Source organism: Gymnoscopelus microlampas (assembly GCF_963454915.1).
Source record: "Gymnoscopelus microlampas genome assembly, chromosome: 6".
NCBI lineage: Eukaryota > Metazoa > Chordata > Actinopteri > Myctophiformes > Myctophidae > Gymnoscopelus > Gymnoscopelus microlampas.
The window spans coordinates 25,595,593-25,611,874 of record NC_139943.1 but is presented as its reverse complement, the minus strand read 5'-3'; the positions used below and the strand labels follow the sequence as shown (position 1 = coordinate 25,611,874).

The window sequence follows — 16,282 nt, the reverse complement described above, 5'->3', positions numbered from 1 at the left end:
TCCTACTGTGTAAGGTCTATTTATATCATCTCTACAGGGAGCTCTGAACTTATTCATGTATTTTCATCTACCTTATTTATTATCAGTGGTGGAAAGTAACTAAGAACATTTACTCAAGTACAGTACTTTTACTTTACTGGAGTATTTCCAATTTTCAATACTTTTACCTCTACTCCACTACTTCCCAGAGGCAAATATTGTACTTTTACTCCACTACAATTATTTGAAAACGTTTTGTTACGAGTTACTTATAGATTTTGATTATTATTACAAAACATAAACAAAAAAGATTTTTCTTCATTTTGAAAACTTGTGAATTAATGGCATATTCTGCATAATGAATACTTTTTGTACTTAAAGTACATTTTGATACCATCACTATTGTACTTTTGCTCAAGTACATTTTGAATTCCGGTATTTATAGAGTATTTATACATTGCAGTATTTTTCCTTAAAGTAAAACATTTTAGTACTTTTTCCACCACTGTTTATTATCCAGTTTTGTCTACCCGTGAACTGAACATGTCAATGCATAGTGCATACTATAAAATATATATTTTTGTATTTGTATTTTGTTTTTACATGGAGACAAAAAAAAAAGAACTGTAGACTCGCAACTGTCGACGCTCTCTCTCTCTCTCTCTCACACGCACACACACACACACACACACACACACACACACACACACATTCCACACATGCGGAGAAGCAACAGGCTAGATCGACAGCAGCAGCGGCAGCAGCGCTCGGGGGAACAAGGCGTTATAGTTTTTTAGCCTGCAAAAGTTTACAAACACGCTTTCCTCTGACTAAACGATTACAGGAGCCACAGTGTGTCCACACTAACAACACATGGAAGAGACGCGGACCATGGCTGCCTAGTTAAAACATATAGTTCTGTGTTATATTTGGACGATTCACAAGGAAAAGTCCGGGTTGTTCTCTCGTCGTTTTAGTTGAACAAGATGGCAGCAGCATCCATGCAGGACTGGACTGTGGTCTGGATCCCTGACGCTTTGGACCAACACATTTACTGCTCTTACTATTAAGGTAATGTTCTTATTGATCTGGTCCAACTGATGGCCAATAAATGACTTGTTCCCTGTGCTCTGATGGTTGTATATTGTTCACACAGTATCGCTGTAGCTGAAGCCACGAATGACTTAATAGCTTCGGGCTAGCGGTTGTTTCGCTAAAGCTAACCAACTTTGCTTCCTCTCTGGTTCCGCCGCAACGCATTTAGCTCTGTAAAGCTAACGAGCTAATATTAACATTTAATTACATTATAGGCGATCCCTTCTTTAGTTGGTGATAAGTAAGGCCTACTTGTGGTGTTATAGTTTTGATTTTAGACATTCGTTTCGTGGAGTTGACAAGGAATGGAAGAAGTTAGCTGCCAGCAAGGCAAGCAGAGTTTCAACAGGTGTATAGGTTGTTACTGTTAGTACCCTTCCCCCAAACACACACACGGCACCCATATGTTTGCTGTCTGTCTCCCCGATTGATCAATGACAAATTGCACCTACAGCTGTCAGCCTTTTAACGCACACACACACACACACACACACACACACACACACACACACACACACACACACACACACACACACACACACACACACACACACACACACAGTCACTCCTATATGTCAGGGCTCATTTAAGTCTAGCAGAGTATCAGGCTACCTTCCTTCCTTGGCTGTGAGACAACAGACGGTCTGTGACAGTTTGGACGCCCATTAAAGACAAACATAGATTAGCCCTATCTCTCTCCAGCTGTAAGGTGGCTTATTCTCATGCCATTACGTTTTTATCAGGCACTCTGACTCACTGAGTCATCACCAGCTGCTGTTAGGGAGCAGAATTATTTAATCTACCAGGCAGCCAATATGGATGGTGATTGGTGACTAAAACTTTAAAATGTCCACTATGCTGCATGCAGCTATTTTCTATATTCTAGGCTTAGCAATGAGTGGAGATTTAGGGCTGATGTGCTAATCCTTCCACTAGACAAATCAATTGGGCATATGGAGGGATTCAGTTATCCCATCTGTCCTGTATTATGTACCGTTTAACAATAATAGTTGAATAATGTAAATGCCATTTTACATTTCTAATCACAGACTTTCACCTGCTAAGACAATAGTTATTCACACAGCTCTACCACAGTTATACTCAGTTATGGAATCAATAACCTACCTCTCTACAATACTTATTGATGAGCTAGAATGACTGGTGTGAGTATCAGTATACCCAACAAGAGAAGTTGCCAGACAGTCATTGAGGGTAAAGTGTGTATTTGCAGGGCTTGTTTCATGTTGACGTTTGACACACCTCTCCCTCGGCCTGTCTGAGCCTGTGTATGAAAATCTAATAGTTAAGAAGACTGCTGCAACTCACACTACCTCTTGACACACAAAGCACCTTGCACAAGACAACCAGCATCGGGGTGTATAACATAAGAGCAGGCCCTCTTGGCACATGTTTAATTAATTTGTTAAACTAGAAGTATGCTATAGTGTCTTGTGCTATTGTAATAGAGCTTAGTGCCTTAAAGCAAAACCACACTTGGGTAGAGGTTTAGTTTGTGTAGTTACCTTGCCATGAAATATTGGTTAGATTTCTTCAATAGTTGCTCCTTTCCGTTGATTAAAATAATTCGAAATATTCTGCCCATGGTGATCCGGTTTCCCAGAACCGTTGATCCTTCCAATATGCTGCAGATACATTAGAGAGCTGTCCAAATATAGGCATAAAAGCGACATAGACAGACAGATAAATAGATCTCCATATAATGGGCATAAAAGGGACACAGACAGACGGGTACAACAGGTTCTCTGACAATGGGTACAGCAGCGGGTATTGCATAACCGGGTAGGGCATGCATTTCCAACTTACATCGATCCTGACTTGTGTGGTCCCCGAGTAGACCGGTGCCAGTCGAGTAACAAAACAAAACACTGCATTTTCATCAAACACAAAATCTAAAATGTCAACTTCCAGGTGATTTTACTGTTTAGGGTGACAATTCAGATCTTCAAAAAGTAAAAAATCAACATGAATGTTACATTTTTTATTAAATGAAATAAATAATAAATAATTCAGGTTGTCAGGTTTTGTAATGATAGTGATACATGGTCAGAATTCAATATTTTAAATTATCAACGGAGCTAAGTTGAAGAAATCTCAAATCAATATTTGGATTTACATCATGTCAAGATAACTACACAACCCAAACCTCAACCAAAGTGTAATTTTGCTTTAAAAATTGGGTAACTGGAATATGTACTTCTTAGTTGATTAGATAGATGTCTTATCTGGTTGATTTGTCATTGTTCAACAAATATTACCTAAATGTTCCCAAACCTGACCAAGTGTCAATGACGGACACGGCTGCAAAATGGGATGGAGAATTTACTTAGCCTCTCAGTAAGATGTCATTGTGCTGTATGCTGTGAGGATAGGCATGGCGTAAAAAACAAAACAGGCTGCCTTGTTCTTGTTACACTATGTTCAGCCAAATTCACAGTGGTTTGTTTCCGCCATCAGTTGACAAACTCTGAGGGACTGAGTGAATCTGTCTTGGTGCAGATATGACTGTGAAGCTGGCAAATCCCCAAGTTAACACTTTTCTCTTAGGCTTGGAATTCATGTAGGCTGTGTGAAAGCAGGGTTCCCCAGGCCTCTGTTGGTTGAGTGTTGTTTATGTGAGAACCAGGAACTGTCAGCAAGTAGGACCTATTCTCACTGCAGCAAGACCTAAGCTATGATCTAAAAGTGGAGGCAGTGTAGTTCTGTTTATGAGCTCTTGGCTTACTGTAGTATTTGCCTAAGTATGGGTTAGCAAATTTGACCCTTCTGCTCGGTGGTCACATGATAAAAGTGATGAGGTACATGTTGCTGAGTCTCTGGCTGAATTTATGACCTGGGTGTTTACTGTACGCTTGACTAACCAACCACCTAGCTAATATGGTAAAATCATAGTGTTTTTCCGCATATGTGCGAGACTAAAATGGCAGTGAATTTACATAGCTCCCTTATCAAGCTTCTGTAGCAGTTCCCCCTGGGTTCGGCTTGCTCGACAGTTCTACTTTGTGTGAATCTGACACTCTAGCGTAGTTTGCAGGGACAAACTAATGATGTGATGGGAGGGATTCCCCCCCTCTCTTATTACTGTAGGCCGTCTCTCTTTTCTGAAAAAGGTGACACGATGGCTCAGCTGTGTACTGGCTTTGGTGGCCTTTATGACAGCTTTATTTAGATTATAAGCTATGTGGGGAGGGAAAAAAAGAAATGCTCTCAGGGTGTAAAGGATTTGCCCCCTAGGTCCAGATATTTGCATGTGAAAAAAACAAATGTTTCTACCTCAAGAGTGTCTGTTTTCACAGCTACAAGAAAGCCAGTTCATTATGTATTTTCAATACACATTAAGATATTGGTTATCAGTTTTGTTTAAGGCTCTGTCAGTATGGAAGTATGTTGTTAAAGCAGAAGCTTAGTTTCTTTAGCTTTGGTCATACTTAGATGAGGCAACAAGCGCACTGGGTCATAGAAACTGGAAGTCACTGGCACACCCATCAGCCTAAGCCAACTTCTTTTGGCATTGTAAATGCATTTCTGCATTTTTAGTGTTGACAACCAAAGGAGAGATTTGTTGATCCAGAAAACGCTCTGATCCATATATTTTTTCACTTTCTATCTGAAATAACTATAAATAAATACCCCCACACACACCACCACCACCACAATCACCACTATAGCTACATCACAGCTTTTAAAGGACCATACTGATGGTCTGGTATGTTTAGCTTATTGACTACGACTCACTGTATACTTGACACTTGATACTGACCATTTTCCAAAGCACTGTAATTTGTTTGGTATACAAGAGAAAGCCCATTGTTTTCTATTCATTTCAGTATGGTATAATTGAAACTTGCTTGAGATAGGTAATCAAATCCAGCACGCAAAATGTAATTACACCGTTACACTTTTGTCAAAGTTACATTATTGTTGCGTTTGAATACATTTTAAAGTACCGCTTGTTTTGAAAAGCCTAGCTTAAAATAGTATCAAGCTTGAGGAACCGAATAGAACATGGCACCACTTCTCCATTGAACTCAATGGACGCGGCCGCCCTGTTCTTTCTGTCGCCCTATTACTTTGAATGGTGTCTTCGAGCTCGATGGAGGAAAAGATTGATTTATGAATGAAATTCAAATGTCTGTGACTTACGGACGGTGCAGTTGTTTAGACCAGTTTAGTCATTTTTTAAGAGGTGTCTACTGTCTATATAAAATAGACTGTAAATTCATGCGTCCTTGCCAAATAAAAGTCTGGACATAAAAGTCACTTTAATAAGTGGTGATTATGGTTATAGGATGACCTCTTCAGATTTGGATGTGCAATAGTTTGCAATAAATAAAATATCATAAACTTTGTTAATGACATTTATAGTCTTGCCTACAAAAACACATTTCATTATTGTCAACAAGATAACGTGTCACAGCCGAGAAGATATTTGGTGTGTACTGCAACAAAAGTTGTTGTTGTTTTAAGAAAGTAAAAACTGATAAAATGGAGCCTTGAAAAGTTCAAGTTCACTTAGTGTTGCAACCAACCTGTTTGCAGAACTAAGGTTACGCTAAAAACTACTAGCTGTACCAAGTTTGTTTTTCCCTTCTCTTTCTCATCAGGTATGGCCTCACAAGTTTTGGTCTATCCACCACACCTGTACCCAGCCCAAACAAGTGCCTTAGGAACCATCAGCAGTGATACCAGCAAACGCACAAGCGGACCCCACCGCGACACCACCACCAGCAGAGCTTTTCAGCAACGGCCCCCAGCGAAGACATACGTGATTGGAGTCAACTACGGCATTGCATATCCCAACAACGTCATCCCATCCTCAACTGGGGCTGATTCACAAAGGCCTTACAGAGAAGTCCAGGTGGAGGAGGGGGAGGAGAGGTCGTTGTGGACTAGAAGGTTCCAGAGAGAGGAGTGCTTGGAAGGAACAAGAGGAACTGACATCCAGGGCCAGGGGCCTTTTTGTCAGACCCGAGGCCCACAGGAAGTGAGACTTCGCCGTGACAGCGGCGGCACCCCAGCAGGGGGAGCGGGGAGTGGCTTGGACTGCGGGCTCCTGAGGAGGGCCTGCGTCGGAGCAGAGGAGGAGGCGGCGGCACGCGAGCAGAGGAGGAGAGCACAAGAGCGAGCCGGAGACTCGAACCTCCCAGGCGGCGTAGCCCAGAGATGCCACTGGCAGTCAGGTGAGGGCACAGAACTACAGCGGGAAAACCACTGCGGGGGAGCCATGCAGATAGTGGAGGACGTTACTACACTACCCCCACTTCCGCCCCCCGCCGCCATGTTGCAAAGCAGCGTTGGGAGCGACACACGTGACAATGTCGGGGTGGGAGGAGCCGGTACGGGGCCCGCCCAGCAGCAGGAGATCGATGCGGGAGCCGGTAACGGGGCTGCGGCTGCCGGGACAGAAAACGGTGCCGTCGCGGCGGGTTCTGAAGCGGCGGCTGGGACCACTATGACCAGAACCAGCTCGGCGGACGGGGACTATCAGCTGGTCCAGCATGAGATGCTGTGCTCCATGAAGAACAGCTACGAGGTGCTGGAGTTCCTGGGCCGTGGGACCTTCGGTCAAGTGGTGAAGTGCTGGAAGCGGGGCACCAACGAGGTGGTGGCTGTTAAAATACTGAAGAACCATCCATCCTACGCCCGCCAGGGACAGATAGAGGTGAGCACTTTTGTTTTGTGTGTTCCTCTGTGACTATGGAGTCGAGGACAGACGCTGCTCTGTCAGTGTTTTGTTCATGGGACTTTGCTTGACATGAGAAGGCAGACAATTTTGGCCGGCGTTTACAATTCGATTAATTGCAGTGTGATACGTCTTTAAAAAAAGATCGGCCTTTTTAACACCCTCCTGTTATCAATATCTTTAATTCTATCGATTTTCTTTCCGATTATTCTATTGAATACCTTAATAATCAATATATATATATATATATATATATATATATATATATATATATATATATATATTCCTTGATATTTTATACTTTGTCATACAACGATGTCACGCAAAAATACCAGAAGAAACAATAGCTGATCAACAAACTCGCAATGTGACGTCTTTTGAGCTTGTAGATCGTCTATTTTCGGTGTTTTTGCTACTGTAAAAACAAACATCTGTTATTTCGATTAACTGTTGCACCCCTAACATTCCATTTGTGTCCTTCCTGTACTCTCATGTGCAGAGCTCTAACCCTGTTTTCCTACTTTGTGTTTTGTCATGTTTTGCTGAACCCCAGGTGGGCATCCTGGCCCGTCTGAGTGGTGAGAATGCAGACGAGCACAACGTGGTGCGGGCTCTGGAGTGTTTCCAGCATCGCAGCCACACCTGCCTGGTGTTTGAAATGTTGGAGCAAAATCTATACGATTTCCTCAAGCAAAATAAGTTCAGCCCACTGCCGCTCAAAATCATCAGGCCCGTTCTGCAGCAGGTAAGATGCAAATGTAGGCCTAGTACATACACAAACACGGCACATGCACAGACATGCTCATGATGGAGACATAACCACAAACAAAACGCATACACACATCTGCAGACAGATAGGTCATTGACATTGGGACCGTTCAGCTTCAAGTACACGTCGTGTTTTGTCACATTCAGCTGCTGTAACTGCTAGAACTCAACAAAACATGCAAGCAGGGTTTTGGTGGAAAATGTATACAAATAAAGTCAGCAGTGGGGGCAGACTGGCAGTTTTCGACACAGCCTAGATATTCTAATGTATGTTACATGTGTGCGCTGCAAGTAGAAACAATGACCTGAAGAGCATGGGTCAGATTTGTAATGTACACATATAACTTCAGATTCATAAAAGCTTAATAAAAGCTCATATTTAAAGTTGGTTTAAGTTATATTGGTTTTGTAAAAAAAAAGAAAAGAAGTTGTTATTTTAAAAAGTTAGAGCTCTATGTTCCATAATCTCTCTATTATGAGCCAGGCTCCTGAAAAAATAATGCATGAACTTGTTGGGACGCATTAACAGCAGGCATGCGTGCCGTGTACCTTATCTGGTCCCCTCATACGTACTGTACATAGCTGAGGAAATGCAACAATAAACCGATGCCTTCTACTTAACCACCTGAGCCCTAGTGTGGGTGAACATTCTGTGAAAATAGCTGATCTACAAGCTCACCATGCTTTGCCATGTCACACGTTTTAGACTGGCTATTTTTGATGCAGATATATGGTATAGATGGAAAAAAGGAGGGGGCCTGGGGGACCCAGGTCAACAAAGTATATAGATTTTAAAAGTGGTAAATGTGAAACCTTGCAGGTGGCGACAGCCTTGAAGAAGTTGAAGTCTCTGGGTTTGATTCACGCTGACCTGAAACCAGAGAACATCATGTTGGTGGACCCTTCCAGACAGCCGTACAGGGTCAAAGTAATTGACTTTGGGTCAGCGAGCCACGTTTCCAAAGCTGTCTGCTCCACATACCTACAGTCCAGATACTACAGGTGAGGACATGTGTGGGTATTGAAATCTAGAGATACTTGGGGATAATTGAGATTTTTAAAAGCATTTATATGGCTGACAAGAACCCAATGTTATTGGTATTCAGAAATGGTATGATATTACATCACAGCTTGTCGACTTGAGTCCCGCTGGGTGTGTGCGTGTATGTATGCATGTATTTCCCACAGGGCTTAGCATTGTCTTGCCCCGGCTTTATGTATTTTGGCTTTTCTGCTGTTATGTAATGTGAACAGAGAGCTCCATAATAACCTGCACACTCACTGGGGTCTTGTTTCGCACCTTGTCGTCCGCTTCTTTCTCTCTATACCCCTCTCTCTCATCAATATGCTGTGTGTTCATGTGTTATCCATGTCGAGGGAGTCACACCCTAAACGGCCTACTCTTGCATAACGCTGTGCGAAGGAACGCATATGTTTACGAGGAAGGCTGTCTGTAATATTTGGCATGTTTCATAGCCTGGAATGAATTAAAGGGGAAGTTGCTCATGTAACACAGTTGTCTGCATGGATACTGCACCTATAGACTCCATGCTGTGACCAGTGACTTTATTGGAATATGAAAGCCCACACCAGCTCAGCAAATACTTGAAAGTTTGTCAATGAGTCCAACCATATCTTTTCCACTCCCTTTCTAAAATAAATGTAAGATAAAGTTGTCTTAATTGGGTTGGTAGGGCATATTTGTATGGTCTTCAGTGTAAACATTTCTGCATTCTAAATGTATGTGTGAAAATGTCAGCATGCAATTGTTTGCATGCAAATGTTTGCTGTTAGAGCACATGCATGAAATCAAGATTGAGTTGCACCCCCCCCCCCATTTTTATATAGCGATTTGTGTTTAAAATTAGATGGACTCAAATGGCTTTGTGAACATAAGGTGTTTTGCACTTGCTAATTATTTAGAAAAATCTTGAGATAAACGATCCAAGAGAATATATCAATCTGTTAATTCACAAACCCTGTGTGTGTCTTGTGTGTCCCGGGCATACTGAACAGCCTCAAACTTGGCGTGTGTGTCCCATATGACTCGGGGGTGTGCAGTGCCAAGTGGCAATTCGGTCGGACAAACGGTTTCCGAGAACCGAAAAAACATGACTGTCTGTCCGTGGGTCTGTGGAGGACGCTCCAAATCTCAGTGTGTTTGGGAGTGTAGGCTTCCCTGATTGGCCAACCTGACCAGTCGGCTTCACGGATTGGCGGAGCTTTGGTCACGTTTGCGCCGCTTCACCAATATAAGTTGCACTGTGCACAATAGAACTCCATTGCATATGATAATGTACGTCATCAACAGTTTCTGACAACATCAGGCAACCCTGTATCTCTATATTTAGTCGACTGGTCGTATGTTTGTGAGTTGCGCATTGGGTACTCTGAGATCAGGTGTGTACTTTAGACAGCTAGTACAATAAGTACAACAATTGCATACATCTGGGGGGCATGCATTCTCACGGACAATATACAAAAACTATAATTTGTTTGTTCGTTTATTCATTTGTTCATTCATTCATTATTTTCAGTGGTAGTTATTAGTCCATGAAAGTGATGCAGATAAATTGCTTAACCAAGCTCATTCATACATCCATCCATCCATCCATGGTGACTTTTCCCACTTCGATTCTCTCTGCCCTATGGCGTAACGTGTTGACACTAGAAGAACCTGCATGAAGTGCTGAATCTGGAGGTAATTTTTCAGTGTCTCTGAAGCTCTATACATTTTCCTCTTTTCATTTTACCACACAATAGCAAGCTGCCGCTGTTCCTTTGCCACCAATCATTTCAGCAAGTTACAGCAAGTGCGGTGATAACATTTTGAACTATTGTTAACTACTCAAACATTGTGCAATGGGCGGTAGCTTTTAAGATACTGACAGGATCTGCAGCCAATGCAAAGCACACCTTGACTTTTCAGCTCACACAATTCATGCCTTCTACTGTAAGGCTCTATCAGAGCAACACAACAGGACATGAGGTCCAATGTCTGCTGGTGGCTCGTAAAGTAGACCCAATGAATGAATGAAATACTGCTTTCTTTACATGGATCTGATTCTGAATAGTTAAAATCTGAGTCACTAATCAAGAAAGTGATATTCCTATTAGAATTTTAAATGAGAATTCTACCTCTTAGAACAACTACCAACTAGAACAACTTAAAATCACATTCCTGGTTTGGGTTTCTGCATTGAAGCCAAGCCCAGGTCTCTCCACCCTCTGGGTACAGCCTGTTTGCTATGGAGAATGTCAGCTACTTTCCAGGCCTGCCTCTCTCAGACAGACACGGGAAATGTTGAACCCCAGTTGTTGCATAACGTAAAGGCCCTGCTCTGCAGATGACCTGATTAACTGTGTGTGAGTGTTTACCGGACCAGACTGAGATCATAGTGTTGTTTAAAAGGGGGTAGCTATTGAAGAGCAGGGAGGTCAGCGAGGACATGGAAGACTGGGAAAGAATGTCGCGTGTAAAGCACACATTTAGACACAGGAAAAAAAACATTCAGACATTCCTTTGTGTGTGTGTGTGTGCATATGCATGCTGACATGTGCCCATGTGTCCATTCAGCAGCCGCAAAGGGTGGATACTTTGGCTAATGTTTGTTACAGAATGTGCTTTCCCTTTGGCTAACACTCACTCATTTCAGTAACATATTTTCAGTAGTAGTATTCCGTGAAAGTGATGCAGAGAAATTGCTTAACCCTAGCTCCATTCCACAGAAAAAGGTTCAAATAAAAACGGTACACCATACAGGAGGTTGCATACTCTCATGCCCTTACTACCGCTTCTCTGTGGTTCATGAAAGAGTTATCTAATCTCTGTTCATCCAGGAAAGGCGTAGAGTGTATTTGTCATCTACATTTATCGTGTGTGCACACAGGATGGCACCCTGTGTCCAATGTGTGTCCATACTCTGTCAGTGCATCCATCCATCTGTCCGCCCGCATCCATTTTTCTACTGGTCGGTTGACCAATTGATCTTGACCAAGCTTTTGATTAACATTTTCGCCACGGGATCTGTAGTCACAGTTGTGGTCCCATTATAGCATGGATGGATAGACAGTGATTCCATGGTTCTATCGAATCTGTAATGGTGGTCCCATCCCACCCAGACAGTGGGTGGAAAAGTGTGTGTCGACTAGTTGTCTATAATGTAATTATTTTAATGAGTACTGATTAGATACAACTTAATCTAAGATAGGTTAAAAAAAAGGAAAAATAACATACTTATTCTTTATACAGTATGTATGAAACATTTAAATAGACAGTGTTTGACTTTGTATATACTGTAAAGAGACTTTTCATCACTCTGTATTTGTTTCATGGACATGACAGAGGATCTTTAAGCAGTCAACCCCCCTGTCGTTCTTTCAACCCTTTGAAAAAGTTGGGTTGTTTGTCGGATCAGCAAAGTCTGTGTTTCCTGCCTTGCCAAATACACCATTTGCACAGAAAAGCAGCTGTATTTAATAACTGGCCTTTTTCATTCACATCCAAAATCACATTCAAATCCAAAATATCACCACATTTCACTTAATTTATCAACGAGCTGGGGCGTTATTGGCGGTGCTACCATCTCTTTCCACTCCGTTTACTGGACAGAGCTCTGCTCCACACCAGTGGTTTTCAACCCTTTTCATATCAAGGACCATTATTTATTCACCACCGTTTGAGCCACGGACCACGGTTTGATGAGATTTAGCCTCTCAGACCCAAAACTTAGAATATTTTGTGTCCACAATTCCATGCTGTATTGATGTTGGTACCATAGGAGAGATAACAGGCAAACGTTTATCGAAATAAACATTCTTATATAAGTAATGCAGATGTTTAACAATAATTGCACTATTGAGAGTGTAAAATGAAACTGGTCCATTTGGTTCATTTTACACTCTCAAGAGTTAAAGATCTATAAGGGTCCATTTGGTTACCAAATCTCCATCATTTAGCTGGGTACCACCTGGAACCCCCTAAAGGACCACTGGTGGTCCCCAGACCACTGGTTGAGAACCACTGCTCGACACCGATGCTCTGTCACATGGACTGCAATTCATATTACAAACTCAGTCAGTGTGGCTTCCTGGTACATCACTATTGCAACGTCACGGCTGTTTGTGCTGTTCTTAAAGAGACAGGTCCCCATTTACCAGATCAGTCATTTGCTTATATGAAAATGTATAGAATATTTTGAATTGTACCTTTTTTTTTTTAAAACTCGGATACCATGGTAGTGGTTCATTCCCAGTTTACCATGTAACACTAGAAGAAACAGAACTCTGTCTCCTCTCCCCGTGTCTGCTGATGTTGCATAACATCTCACTCACTTCAGCAACGCTGGCCTGGCCTGTGTACGAAGAAATATTATGTCCAGAACGACTGGCCACACAACTTAGTAACCTATAATCCAGTCTGATCTAAATTCAAGTGTGCATAGGAAGTAGGAAGGTGTCGGTGCACTTAGGCTATTATGGCATATTCTTATCTACTATTGGGTATTATGTAATATCTGAATTCCTATGTGTGCGCGCACGTGCTCTCACTCAGGATGTCACCGTCTGACCACAGACCTTATCAGCAAGGTAGATAGAAGGGATAGAACTCTGTCTCCACTCCTGGTCTGTACTGACGTTGCATAACATCTCCCTCATTTGACTTCCACTGGCCTGGCCTGTGTAGGAAGACATATTTCAGCAGAAAGACTTGCCAAACTGCTATATTAACCTACAGTATACCTCCCAGTGTGATGTCTGCCCTTGCTGTGTTTTTGTTCTTCATTTGAATAGCCTCTATGATACTATATTAGTCTGATTTGAACCCATGAGTTAGTGAGTACAGTTTGCTTCCAAGTTTCTGTGATTAAAAAGTTTGCAGGCCAAGACAGGTCTTTGTTTATCAAAAAACGAATAGCAAAATTATACAACCCAGTCGCAAAAAATAATAATAATTTAACAAGTCCTTGAAAATGATCCAGAAATTGCCCATTCCATTGATTATTAATGGAAAATTAGTCCAAAATATACATTATTCTTTTACGCACCCAGGGGCATTTTTTCCAAAATACGTTGATTAAATTTGTTGTGCATCCAGTTTCTGGAGCTGCTTTGGGAACCCATTTTAACTTCCCAAAAAACTAAAATGCACATTCTGTAGCTTTTTCAGTAATGCACAATTTATAACGTTGTTTGTAGTGTTATGTTATGTGTACGTTGATCTATAAGGTACACTACAGGGAATGTCCTTCCGTCTTATGTCCAAAGTGCCGCTCACTCCCTCCGTGGCCCATCCTCATCCAGCCCAGGCCCTAGAAAACACTGCATAATGTGTGAGTTTAGCTGATTTTCTCAGGCAAATTATAAGCATTATTCACCCTAAATTGTGATCAAAGCAATTTTATTTATACATCTAGTGCAAATCTTCAGTATTTTTTCAGCCTTTAGATGGACGTAGCAAAGTAAACAGAATCCAGAATGGCATAATGTATTAAGAGTCCGTCTCAGAACTGGCCTCTATCCCTGCCCCTTACCACGGAGCCATTCACTTAGTACTGGCTGGAGATCAGTTTGATGCTACGCAATGCTAAGCAGTGCTGGCCAAAACTATGCTCAAATTGTTCCATTTCTTAGGACACTTACTAAACATGCAAAGTGTTGGAGCAAGTGAGTTTTGCAGATTTTTTGTGTTTTTTTTTCTTTTTTGTAAGCTCAACTCTTCTAGATAGAAGGGAAGGCCCTGTTCAAGGCCTATTCATTGCATGTCATGCTCTATTGCATAGTTGCCATGGTAGCCATGACACAGCAAGCCTTGGTGAGGTGACTGCTCTGTTCTGCGGGGGTTGGTGACGTAAAACCACCTCTCACAGAGAAAATGGAGCGCAGGGCTATGTGAATAATTCAGATAAGCAGATCAGGTGGAAGGAAAGAGGGCTATCATCTTGGCATGCATTGAGATTTTGGGCGGCTGTTACGCTTCCCTTCATCATGGTGTGATTACTTTGTGACAGAGGTGTTCCTTTACACTCGCAGGTAGTGGCCTAGTGTGACTGAACATTAATCTATACAGGTTTGTTTGGCTGTTGGTTTGTGTTGTGGCAAGGCCAATTTGGGATGAGCTTTTACAACATAAGTGCCAATATGCTACGATTCTATTTGGGTTCTTAGGCTTGATTTAAAAAAAAAATACTTATACAGCGTGAGTGCGGAACCAAGTATGAATCAGGTCTTTAAACTTGCCTTGCCTTAGTTGGTGTTGCGAAATGAAGCATAGTTTAAGAAATGTAAATACTGTGTGTGGACAGATTTCTACCTTTAGGAATCCTGGGGCCCATTACACCTGCCACCTGTGAGGTCCAACCATGGTCATTTGGGAGGCCATGTCTGCCTGAGGGAGGTCTAACCTACTTCTAAGGCGACGTCTCGTATAGCCTACATCATGAATAATTTGTACTACTGCTAACACCTTTTGAAACGGGGAGTACACAGATGGACACATGGCTCTTGGATCAGTGATGTAGCAAGTAACGGTTCAGATTAGAGCATTCAGTTGTATGGAATCGGAATCAGCTTTAAGGTGCTAGAAAGGTGCTAGAAAAGGTGCTAGAAAACACAACAAAAAAGACAAGTCAGTGCATTGCATTTACTGAAGATGAGGAGAAAATGTGTGAATTCAGTTGAAGGATAAACTTTGCCTTCTGACTAAGAATGAAACTCGCGGTGGTCTCTTGACATGACCAGTTATCCCTCAGTCAGTTCTCACACTGAAGCTATACACAGAACTGGGTCTATTCAGCCAATGCGATGTGATGTGTAGAGTTCTTTGCTTATGTTGGCTACAGGCGTTGAGGTGTTTGGTTTACATCCTCAAACCCCAGTCCAGTCACTTGGCATACTCCTGTTGAACAACCCTAACACACACACAGCCAGTGTGTGGGTATCCATCTTACTTGAGTCTCAACACGGCAGTTTAATTCTACAAACCCACCCACCAGAATGTGCGTGTGCAGGATTATGCACACACATGCATGGTTTGTGGACTGGTGGGTAGTTTCTGCGGCTTGTATGACTAGCAGTTGCACTGGCGTTACGAGCAATATGGCATTATCAAAGTCTCTTTTAGTCAAAGCGCACCAGTCCCCAAACATGTATTTGTGAAGTCTGAACAGTTATTTGTCTCTTAATAGAACAGGTTTATGCCAAAATTAATACCACATTATAAAGGTCTGGTAGTGTAATGAAAAAACATTGAGGTGACCGTTGATTAAAGACACACAGGTTTTAACTCATTTCTGATTGAATGCATTTCCCTGCATTGTCCTTAGTTATCGTCACTGTCGGGCAGAAACCTCTCAATATTTCATCGCCTTGTTTTTTTTCATAAATGAATGCCGTAATTCATCAAGCAAGAGTGTCGCACAAATGTTGTGAAAATAGCAGATCTACAAGCTCACAACGCATTTCGATGCTACGTGTTGTCAGCTTGCGGGCTATTTTCACTATTTTAAAATGTTCAAAATGATGATAAAGGTTTTGGAACTGTTTTCTTTTACGGTTTTGCACCCGACAGCAACCTTATTCTATATGTTGTCTACTGTAGATCCCAGATTCTCGAAGTCATAGAATGTATCCATAACCAGTAACAGTAAAACAGTATTATCAGGTTCTCTAATACCATATTTCAAATATATAACCTGACTGGTCAGGTCATAATGATTTGGTGTGGGAAAAATGTTTTCC

The 16,282-nt window shown here is 41.9% G+C and overlaps 1 protein-coding gene across 3 annotated transcripts in view; it reads left to right on the top strand.

The window, feature by feature from the left end:
* Positions 1–712: 712 nt before the first annotated feature.
* The window catches only part of hipk3a (homeodomain interacting protein kinase 3a), a 36,927-nt gene continuing 21,357 nt past the window's right edge, over positions 713–16,282 (top strand). For all 3 annotated transcript variants that reach the window (XM_084060649.1, XM_084060650.1, XM_084060648.1), the window contains exons 1-4: positions 713–1,050; positions 5,697–6,754; positions 7,329–7,520; positions 8,364–8,545. In XM_084060649.1, coding sequence (XP_083916775.1) covers positions 5,699–6,754; positions 7,329–7,520; positions 8,364–8,545 — 1,430 coding nt within the window. In that variant the 5' untranslated portion in view covers positions 713–1,050; positions 5,697–5,698. The remainder of the gene's footprint in view (positions 1,051–5,696; positions 6,755–7,328; positions 7,521–8,363; positions 8,546–16,282) is intronic.